This window comes from Eurypyga helias, unplaced genomic scaffold (assembly GCF_000690775.1).
Source record: "Eurypyga helias isolate BGI_N326 unplaced genomic scaffold, ASM69077v1 scaffold28792, whole genome shotgun sequence".
NCBI classification, from domain to species: domain Eukaryota; kingdom Metazoa; phylum Chordata; class Aves; order Eurypygiformes; family Eurypygidae; genus Eurypyga; species Eurypyga helias.
In genome coordinates, this window is record NW_010237019.1 from 8,943 (window position 1) to 20,286 (window position 11,344).

Genomic DNA, 11,344 nt, shown 5'->3' on the forward strand with positions numbered 1-11,344 from the left:
CAAACTGTGAGTTTCGAGTTCCGCTGGAAGCATACACGGAGCAGAGTATCTCCCAAAAGTGCCCGCTGGGAAGCGGGAAGTTCTGAAGACCTGAGCCTGCAATGCAGCGCTCGGCGGGAACGCCTGAGTCTTCCAGCTTTACCTTCCCCGGAGAGACGCGGTAAGAAATGAAAGAACATTAAAAATCCTCGCTACACCGATCCTGTGAAAGCTGCTGTAAAACCATTCTTTCCTTCCAAGGCAATTACAAGCAAATCTCCGATCAGCGGCGTTCCAAGAGCATCGGCCCGGGCGCGCGCAGAGGTGCGCCCAGAACCGCGACTAGAGGGATGCTGTCCAAGGACGGACTCTGGCTGCGTACCGAATACACCTCACGGCGTGAGCAACAGAAATGGCTAATGAGCCAACTGCACGTCTAATCCCCGAGAAACTGGGTTCACCCACCTCCAGAAGCGCGTACCCGGGGTGCACTGCGCTTGCACCGGTGCGACGTGACCATGGGGTGGTGCCTCAGGACCGGGACACGGCAAAGCGGGTCAGAGAACGCAACAGTCCCCTGAAGAGCGGGTCATCGCTGCTGAAGGCTCTGCGGGAACACACACCTTGCCCTGCCCTTCCCTACCCCGTTTTACCTGGGCAGGTCCGCAGTTACCGAGAGTACAAGGCCGAACTGGCTGGCTTCCTGGGATGCTCCCACGTCAGCCACGTGCTACGCTGGCAGGACCAGCCCTGTACCTCTGCGGCCCACACACCCTCCCAAACTGCCGGCAAGGTGGGAAAATGATCCCAAGACAATCATTTCCCTGGATCCGAGTTGAACTGCAGGATCAGCCAGAATTCTGGAGTTCTACAACTTCACTTCAGAAGCAAAGGACCTCGTAGCTGCACCGCTGACAGGTGTGTGACGCCGCTATTCCAAAGCGTTGCCACTCGGTCGCGGCTCCGGCCTCTCCAGAATGAGGTTCTGGGAAGCGCTGGGACCCAAGAACTCAACAGGGTTCTCCTACCCACCTGCTTGTCATCTTCCACCCGGCGTGTGCTCCTGACGTACCGGTGATGGAAGCGACATTCCCAACGCCAGCCGCTCTCTCCGTTTCTGCAGGCGGAGTCTTTCCACAGGATGGGAATGGTCCTTTCCTGCAAAGTTTAAAACACCAGGCAGGTGGTCAGAGCGATGTCTCTGGTACCTCAGAGAGTGCCTTTTCTCCAAGCATCATCAGTGCTACGGAATTCCTGGGAAGTGATCCCTAAGTCCATTTTATAGATAAACTGCAAGAGATTTCATGGACCCCCTTCGCAGCAGTGATCTGCGATGAGGGCAGAACTGGGCTGAAGTCTATCAAGTATGTCTGCTCCTCTGTGGGTTGGCCAATTTCCCAAAAGGGGAAGGTGTTGAAAGAAAAAAAACCCAGCAAAACTGGAGGGATGAGAAGAAGAAATGAAGGAGGAGAGGTCAGGGCAGACGCAGGCAGGAGAAGATGCAGTGAAAGGTCTGGGCCTGCCTCACAAAAGCTGTGCCGCAACGCAATAAACCTTCCCTCACCGTGCGGACGTCACAGCGGGACAACCCTCCTTGGCATGTCTCCATCTTCAAGGTCTCCGTAAATTCCAGGATGGCAGGAAGCGATTCAACCTGCAGCCTGCGGCTGTGAGAGCGGAGCGGGGATATGGGGCGGTGCGGCCAGGGCTGGTCGTCTCTCCAGTGCTTTGGGGAAAAACCTGACCCTAGCAGCGCGCTATGAAGGACAAAACAACACAGGATGACGATGATCATCCGTTCAGCCCTACTGGGGAAGAGTAGGGGATCACCTTCTACACAGTCTGTCCCAAGACAGTTTCAGAAGCCCTCTCTGCCCGTGAAAGAAGCGTCCCACACCTCTGGCCAGCAGGCAGTTGTCACTGCTGCGGAAATCGCCCGCCCTCCCTGCCGCGGTAGGCCCAGGGCATGAGCAGTACCCGGCGCTCCTACCCCAGAAGCGACGCAGGGAAGGACTCCGGGAAAGCGCCACTTAGCACCAGCCACAGGTCAGAAATAAGTGTGATAGCTGGAAGCTCCTCGGAACCGCTCCGAGGCGTTACATTTGCAGCTTGTCTGCCGCACCGGGAGTGTGGAGTGGTAAGACGGCTCTCAGCTCCTCAATTCCAGAAGCCTCTGAATGCAGCTCTTTCTTTTTAATGCCTTTGTTGCCAGACATTTAGAGTGTAATTGTGTTCTCTGAGCAAAACCAGCTGTGCCTCTCCCCGACACAATCCCAGCCACAAATGCTCCCTGCTGAAGAGAAGCAAGAAGGAACAGCCACAAGTGCCCCGAGGATCTCTGCTTGTTGACAGCATCTGATGGCTGTGAAGTGGGGCTTTGATCCGCCGGGAACAAAGGCTTTATGATGTGCTGCAAAAGCTGGATGAGCAATCCTTTAATTGATGAGGAATGCTGGACTGGCTGATAACACCGGCATATTTGCACTGCTGTGACACTGAATTAATTGTGAGAGGGAAATTGTTTGACTTTGAATTGTACCCTCCAACACACCAGGCTAACCACAACCTCCAAAACTGCTATTATCCACCCATTAATTACAGATTATCATCTAAAACAGACCATACAGTTTAAGGGTGTCATTTTAATGGAAGTGGACCAAATTGTGACCGAGAAAATGCACATTTTTGTCCCTTAACTAACCACTGATTTCCTTAGCCAGGATTCTAAGCTCCTTTTACTTCAGGGAATGAGACCTGCTTCCATCCCATTCCTATGCAACAGCCCTGCTTGCTGCTAGAGCAAGTATTTGGATACAAGTGTTTACTTGGAAAGGAAAGCAGGAACAGGGAAAAGGAAAGTCGTTTCATATCATAGACTCATGGAATGGTTTGGGTTGGAAGGGACCGTAAAGATCATCCAGTTCCAACCCCCCTGCCATGGGCAGGGACACCTTCCACTAGACCAGGTTGCTCCAAGCCTCATCCAGCCTGGCCTTGGACACTTCCAGGGATGGGGCATCCACAGCTTCTCTGGGCAAAGAACATCTGTGGCTCTCAGCACAGCTACGACACCACACGAGTAACGATGCACTTGAGTACTAAGTCTGTCTTGTAGCATAAAGCATAAATTCAGAGCAATCTTCCTGTGTCCATCTTCCTACAAAGTCCTGAGCAGCTGCTTTGATTTGACATAAACCCATCTGCCACCACCGTGACTGAGCATCTGTCTCTGCTCTGCTCCCAACTACCTGTCCCAGGTTTTCAAACACAGCTGACATCCACAGAGTAAACCAGTTCAGAAATGCCTACGGCGCTAAACCTGAGCACCCTCCTAGTTTTTCAGACCCGACTGAAACGCCTCTCATGGCCCAAAGCAGCAGAGAAACCTTGCTAATTCACCTGAAGGCTCCAGCTGCCGGAGCCCGGCCTCACAGCACGCTGCTTTGCCCCAGCAGGAACCCGCTGAGCTACAACGGGAGTGAAATCTCCCTTCACGCAGTCTCTGTAGCGGAGTATTAGCAAGTGGGTGTTTTCCTTAATTGTTATTACCTCGTTCTTCCCAGCTAAATGCACATTTCTGTCATTGCACTGACGGTGCCTCCGCTACAGCAGCTCTGTGAGGGTAAGGCGTGTTTTCCCACACGCGCTCCTGAGCTGCTGCGGGTGCTGCCGTGACACCGAGTCCGCCGCCTCTGCCCACGCTTGAGGATCCCACCGCAACGCTTCCTTCCGCCGGCTGCAGGCCGGGGGCAAGAGGCACCCTCAACCCCGAACCCAGCTGCCGGGCAGCTTTAGCAGTGGACTGCTCGCAGCCTGGCAGTGCAAAAAATCTGCTGCTTTCAAAACTGAGATTTCCTCACGCTGCTAATAGCTGTCCCCGCTCTACAGCCCCTACAGGAGCAGGCTGGAGGCAATTACAGAAAAGAGATGATGAAAATATGAAATCCTTGGGTGTGAAAAAGGACTCAGCGTGCAGCCTCACCCTAAGCATAAAAGCCGCAGTATAATGAGGACTCTCTTTACACTCCTAACTCCCCACCGAAATCATTATGAATCTCACATCTTCCGCCCGTTCTGCACCAGAATCCCTTTCTATCACCTACAAAACCATTTCCCCCAGGCACGGGGCCTACTGTGTGGAGAAGGGATGCTCGTGCTGGTAAGGTTAAATTCTCACTTACAAGACCCTCGGAAGGCAGCAACACCTTGGCTTCTATTTACCGCAACAATCACATCATCTTCCTTCCTTAAAGGGTGTCTGAAGGATTGTTATGAGACTGAAGGTCAGCATGAAAAGGTGTGTGAGAGGGATGGGGGCATAGATGCACACAGAGACAGAAAACACCGCGTATAACCCAACACTGTCGTTTCCGAAGGCTGTTTACTTACCCTAGTAATTAAAGGGCAAGGGGCTGCGTGATGAATTAAAGGCTGAAAACCACAAATCTGATACAAAACCAGGATTAGGAAATCCCATATAATTAATCTCTGCAGCGTGCTGTTATAGGAAGTGGCAAAGAAGGCAACCTTTTATATACTAGTGCCGTCGGTTCAGCTCAGGCTGCGTAGCACGCAGATACCACAGGAGCCGTTGCACAGGACCGCACTTCTGTACAGGAGCATTCTTTAAAAATCACTTACTGAATTGTATTTTCCACTGAAACATAAGATGCTGGCCACTACAAAAGGCAGGAGATTGGGCTCAAGGGATTCTTTCTTCCCAGAGAGGGTGGTGAGGCACTGGCACAGGTTGCCCAGAGAAGTTGTGGATGTCCCCTGCCTGGAGGTGTTCAGGGCTGGGTTGAACGGGGCTTTACAGGAGCACCTTCGGAAGGTGTCCCTGCCCATGGCAGGGGGTGGGACTGGGTGGGCTTTAAGGTCCCTTCCAAGCAAAGCACTGTGATTAGCCTGATCCAGTCCCGCAATGCATACCCAGAGCTGCTCTGGGCTGCCCAGGTGCCAGCTGAGAGGCTCTGCAGGGCAGGGAGGGCGCTGTGCTGACACAGCAGACCAGCACCATGCCTCTGCAGAGCTGGGATCCCCCCACGCCGCTGCAGTACAAACAGGAACAGTACCACAGTAATTCAGAAAACCGGCCTTCAACTTCGTTTGAAGGAGAAAAGAAGGAGAAAGCTAGAGACTAATAGTTGTTCGTGCTTCATTACATTTGTCTCCTTTAAACTCAATTTCCTAATTTTGATGTAAGATTTTCATAATACAGTTTGGAATAACGTGAGTCATCACCAATAAACTCTCCTGACTTGTGCCCACATGAGTAGCCAAAACTAGCTGACCCAACAGAAGACGCTTTGCCAGTCCAAGGGAATTTGCAGCTTGAAGATGAAAAGGCTTTAACAGGACCTTACTCTTCTCCTAATATCTCCTGGATGTGGCCGCTGGGAGCTCCCTCTGTCAGGGCAGTATTTTTTTCCACAAGTCTGCAAGCATCAAAGTCATAAAGTAGCCAGCACAAAAAGGATCAAATAGTTTTTTAACATCTGCGAGCAGAAATGCTGTCCCTTGACTTCTTAGTCCCAGCTTTAGAGCTGCCCAGAGAGTGCTCAATTACGCTGAGGCCATATTTTTATTAGAATCACAGTGAGCTGTTTGCCAGAGGCTTGAACTCTGAAAAATGACCCCCTCAAAACTTGCAAGCCCATTGTCATTCACTCACGAGGTCTCCAATGTAAGGTAGGTCATAAATTGTATCACCCAGCCTCGACAAAATTTCAAGGTGCTTTGATCACGAGTCACTGTGACCATGAAACAGCTCCCAGACAAGATTAACTACGGAAGTAAGCCTTGACGACTGCCTGCACAGCCACTCTACCCCCACGTCAGCTCCCTGCAGCATCTACCTTCCACAGCACTTACTAAGCATCTTCCCAGTATGCCCAGGCAGTGATGTTCTCTCTCCTTTTGGGTTCCTCCCCTGTTTACTCCAGGCACTAAAGAGCAGAGACAGGGTTGGAGAAACTGAGCCTCACAGATTACAATTAAAAGCAACTCCTGCGACATTGCAGACATAAAGAAATGTTGGCTGACTAATGCTCCTTAACATCTCAAGCTTTTTAAAGAGTGTTGTTTTATCTTCAGCAGTCCACCTCCAGCTGCTCAGCTCTGCCTTGGTAACCTGGGTAATCATCATCATTTCCTCCAGAGCCGGGGACCTTGTCACTGACACGCACGGAGCACGGCATTTCTCCAGCCTTTTTCAGGAAGATGGTCCCTGCCCAAAGAGGGTTCGGTCAAAAAGGACAGCAAACTGATGTTGTGGAGCTGTGAGCGGCACAGTGAGGGACTGAGACAGCATCAACCAACGCCGCAAGCAACCGCGCAGAGGGACAGCGTTCCTCTTGCTGCCCTGGTGACGTTCATACTTCACCAAACCCCTGCAACTCTGAGGCTTTGCTCACCAGAACACGTTTCAGCCATAAGGCCAGGGATATGGCCAGAGTCACAACATTTGGACCACAACAAATTAATCTCACACCTTTCGCAAGAGCAACGAGGCTCCAAATAGAAATAGATTCAATCTACAAGTCTGGGTGCAGACAAGAGCGTATCTAACAGGAACATCGGGGAATGAATGTGTGGTTCTGGTCTTGTTGCAGTTTAAGAACTACAGAAGATGAAACAACAAGAGCTGGGCAAGAAATTCAAGAGTCTTCAGGCAGCTGTGACGCGCAGGGGCCTTTCACAACCTTCTCTCTTATCAGCTCCTGCCTTATCTACCTCCGTCCTTCCACAGTGACACATGGGAAATGCAAGAAAATGAATGCCCCAGAGGCTGCCACCAGCTTTCAACAAGGAACAGCCTCTTTATTGTCTGCAGGAGGCAGGTCTCAAAGGCAAGGAACAGAGCAGACATGCAAGTCACAGAGCAAGAGGCAGACTGCAACAGGCAGGTCAGGAGGGAGGGCCAACCAGCTCTTCCCAGCACATCTGTCTCCATCTCTGCCTAAGCGAGGAGAAGCTTAATTATCTCACGCTGGAAAATAAAGGAGAAAAAAAAGAGCCTGTCAATATCAGCCTGCTCAGACAGGAGCCCAAAAACCAAAGGGGCAGCTTTCGCCCTCATCACAGGACGGCGATCCACACAGACTTGGGCTTTGCAGCCCAGCCCAGCGGCTGCAGCGGCTTCAGCACTTGCATCCGAAGGCCTCCGAAACATGAGCAGGTTCCTGCACATCAGCTGCACTACGGTAATTCCCAACGCACATCTCCACCCATCAGGGTAGCCCAGCCCTTCAAGCTGCGGATAAACTCCCTCTACCAGCCTTGTGCTCAAGGGAGGGGGCTCTGCTACTTCACAGCTACTCAGTTTGCACCTTCACCTTAAACCAGGCACACCCTTTACAGCATAAATAAATTCGTATACTTGTGCTAAAAGCCATCGCTTCAGGAAGGGGAGGGTGAATGCACAGGTCTGTTGCCAGTGGAGATTTGAGGAGTTTGGATCTTGAATCAGAGCCAGGCAGCCATAGCTGGAGAGGGTTCGTAATAGGCTGGAGTTGAAGCTAAATGCCACGGTGGTCTTAAGCACTGGAAGTTAGATCCAATTCTGCACTGCAGCACTGGGGAGCTCCTATCTTCCCATCTAGAGTGAGCAGGATGTGCTGGTTCTGGCCAGAGAGGATTCAGCTGAGGCGGGCAAAGCTGCACCCGCAAAGGATGAACCTGACACCATGTGTAAGCACACATTTCACTGCACAGTGAATCCGGAGGTGCCAATCGCTGCGCTGATTCTCACACTTCGCTGCCTGATGACACAGAAGCTTACCCCAACCATAACCCGGTGTCAGTGATACCTAGCCCTTGCTGCTTCTTGGCCTGTGTCCTCCAGGAAAAGTAAGCAAACTACTCTCCAGTAGGCTTTGCAACCTGGCTGTTGTTTTTCCAACACATCTACTAACTCAGGTCCAGAACGCTCAGTATCTCAGTACCCAGGGAGCAAGATACGCTCAGTTTTGCAAGGCTGGCTGCACTGGCACCACGAAGACTGAAAGTGTCTGCAGTGGGCAATGTAAGACAACTAACCTGCTTCTCCATTCAACCTCTCAAAAGTTGAACAGGGGCAGATGCTGCCTAAGGAGTAACCAAACCAACCGTGTTACTGCAACAGGACACTGCTGTCCCCAACAGCCAGTCCGCAAACAGCCTCTGCTCACAGCCCTGACTAACCTCCCCGTACCTTCTTCCAGCTGCACCAGGCACACTGGGAATACTGCAAACAACAAAACCCCACAGCTTTCACCTGGCTGCTAGTTTCGGGACTGGATGTGAGCGGATGTTGTAGGTAGGGAAGTATCTCCTGATCCAGTGAGAGCTCACCTGTGCACGTCCTCCTGTTTTCGTGCAGTGTGTAGCCAATCCGACAGCTGCAATAGTAGCCCCCCACGTAGTTGTGACAGTGCTGACTGCAGGGAGGTTCACCGTCCAACAGCTGTTTGCACTCATCGATATCTGATGGGTGAAGCACAGAATGAGGCAACCAACACCAGCAACACTTGGCCTTGGTCTGAGCCACTCGGTGTTTTGTGAGGCTGTGGCTTCTGTGCCTGTGGTTGCTCTGCCCTTTTGCATCCGCCTCTGTACGATGGGATCGCCTTCTCCCACCTCACAGGGAAGCACCGACCACACCACCGCTCTGCCTCATCTACAGAAGGGGCTGTCTCTTACCTTGAGCAGCATAAAAGGCCTCAAAGCCTGTGAACGGTTTCTCATTGGAGTAGTCAGACCGAAACACTACCATGAGGTTGTTGTCAACGGAGATGTACGTCTTGTTGCCCGGAGCCTCCTCAGTGTCTGTACTATTCTTTCCGCAGAGCGTAGCCAAGGTCCTCCCACCAGAGCTCAGCTGCAAAACGGACACAGAAACCTACCGGGGGGCACAGAGCCTGGCTCTTCCCAACCTGCTGCCCTGGCTCGGAAAGCGTGTGTTTAATGGTGCGAGAAAGGAGGCCTGGACGCTCTCCAAAGGTCCTTCTGGAGGTCAACCCAGACCCAGGGACAAATAAGAGAAGATTTCCCCTATTCTCTGTGAGTTAAACCCATAATTTTGTTTCTCTTCTTCCTCCCAGAGGCTGACAGAAAGCTGTGGTGCCAGCCTGGGCTGTCAGCACCACGCTTTGTTTAGAACGTTCTTGTAAACTTGGCGCTCCCGGTGCCAATCAGGTCTTGGTAAAGCCACAGACAAGTGAGGTAAAGAGGTTTCACACACTGACATCCAGATGTACAGTAAAAGGTCTCTTTAAACTAGTGACTTGCTCTGTGATTCACTCGTTACAGTTCCAGCTCTCCCTTTGTGTTTTTCATACACGAGAAGGTTCTGATATACGGGGTTGGTGTTGTACATGGACAGAACTGTGTCCTACAAACCCGCCAGAAACGAGTGCTCCGTCCTGCCCAACGGAAATTACATGAAGAACATCACAGATCTGGGGAATGGGAGCAACTTGCCATATAAAACTATGGAAATGCAATCTCCTAACAGATCTGATACTTCCTGTATATACAGCTTCCTCCTCGATGTGTATCAGGCCCGTGCAAACAACAGGACGGGTGCAGAGGTAGCACGGCCCCAAATCAGCGACAGGGTCACCTAGGCTAAAGCACACACTAGGAGAGGAGCACAAACCTTTCAGGTACACGGCCCATCACCCAAACACTTCCTGAAGACAATAGCTTTGGTTCTTTTCCTGAGGTTGTTTCTTGCATTAGCCAGCAAACACACGATAGCAAGTGTTGCACGTGCCCGTTCAGCCAAGCTGACTGTGTCTTGTCTAGAATATCCCCTACACTTTGACAGTCTCCCATTATACTCTGTGTAAAACACTATTTGTTAATTTACAACACACACCGTAACTTCAGCAAAATGAAGCCCAAATGTTGTTTTGGGCAAAGTTTCAAACCTTTTTCGTCACGGGAGAGGAACATCAGAATTTTCTGAGCACAACCAACTCAAGTTACAGATGTTCCAGCAAGACAACCAGTTCTACTCCCTGATCCCAGGGGCCTCAAGAAACACATGACTTAGAAATCGTTTAGAAATGAGCCTGAACTTTACTAGCAGACTAGAAGCAAGTGCTTACAACAGTTATGCTGGCCCTGCACGTGTCCAGGATCCCACACACGCGGCTTTGACCCACAGCCTGCAACACGTTGCCCTGCCCTACACGTACCTTCACGTAATCATATTCACACAGGTGGGACAGCTCCAGGTTGAAATGCGTGAAGTAGATGCAGACCGAGTATCCCTTGGGGACAGTAATATTCCAGATTCTCTCCTTGTGATTTGGGTAGACGTTTGGGAAGTTGGGGGACGCGATCCTCCCATACATTTTCTGCAGCACAATGCTGCAGCTTATTCCACTGTAAAGCACAGCTAGCAAGACGAACCGCCTGTGTCAAAGGAGCAGAGGTTAGCGGAGAAAGAGCGAGCGTCTGCTCAGCTCATGCCCCAAAACCCACCCATCCGAGCTGCCAGTCTGGGTACCAAATCACAGGTATCCCAGCTGAAATCTTCCTGCCTAACACCCATCTCACTTGACAGTGGAAGAAGTCGGGAGGTATCCATGGAGTCACAGGCTGCAGCAACAGCCAACCGAGAGGAGAATCACACTCGTGCCTTCCAAGGCCTGCGCAAAGCCAAGTGGCCAGGGTTGCTGGGGATGTCCCTGCGTCTGCACTCACCTCATGGTGCTGCCCTCCTGCCCGAGCCTGCTCTGCCCAGAGCCCTGGGGAAAGAGCCTCTTCTGCTGTATTTGCATTTGGGGGCGGATGTATTTATTGTGTGTGCTCTTGCTGTGTTTGTCTGGATGTTGAACTCTGATGTTTATCTCCCTTCCACCCCCTTCAGCCTGCTGAGTTCTGGGAACGGCAATTACTAAAAACCAGGCTTGTGTTCAGTGCGTGAGGCCTCAGTCAACAGTGGGGAGAGGCAGACGGAGCGGATGGATTAGGAATGCTGCAGGCTCTTGGAGAGAGCCATAGTGTCGCAGCTCTACGGGAAGGCAGGCAGTGGGAGGAGGTACAGAGTGGCTCCAGACAGTGTCTGCACAGGGGAGTGAGCGGAGCTGAGCAACACTCCTTCCCTCTAACCAACCCATCTACAGTTACTGTTAATGCAAACGGCCTGTTGCTGGAAGTAGTCTCTTCCCTTGTCAGGAAGTTGTTGAACACAAAATAACGGGGCACATTACAGATTTCAGAACAGTGGGTCTGGTTAGGTAGTTCCCTGTAATGGGACAGGAATACTCGGGGAACACAGCCGAGCACAGGAACAGGTTTAAGAGGTGCCACAGCTTTCACGTTCTGGGCTGCACGTTTTAATCCAGTGCGAGCTCCTGTTGTCTGAAACCTG

The 11,344-nt window shown here is 51.6% G+C and overlaps 1 protein-coding gene across 1 annotated transcript; it reads right to left on the bottom strand.

Annotated features, from left to right (window-relative positions):
- Positions 1-6,780: 6,780 nt before the first annotated feature.
- MASP2 (mannan-binding lectin serine peptidase 2) lies at positions 6,781-10,718 on the bottom strand. Its single transcript, XM_010147322.1, has 5 exons — positions 10,675-10,718; positions 10,164-10,383; positions 8,662-8,839; positions 8,314-8,445; positions 6,781-6,970 (listed from the first exon to the last, which is right to left on the bottom strand). The coding sequence occupies exons 1-5, from the start codon at positions 10,677-10,679 to the stop codon at positions 6,966-6,968; spliced, it is 540 nt and encodes a 179-aa protein (XP_010145624.1). The 5' UTR covers positions 10,680-10,718; the 3' UTR covers positions 6,781-6,965.
- Positions 10,719-11,344: the final 626 nt, after the last annotated feature.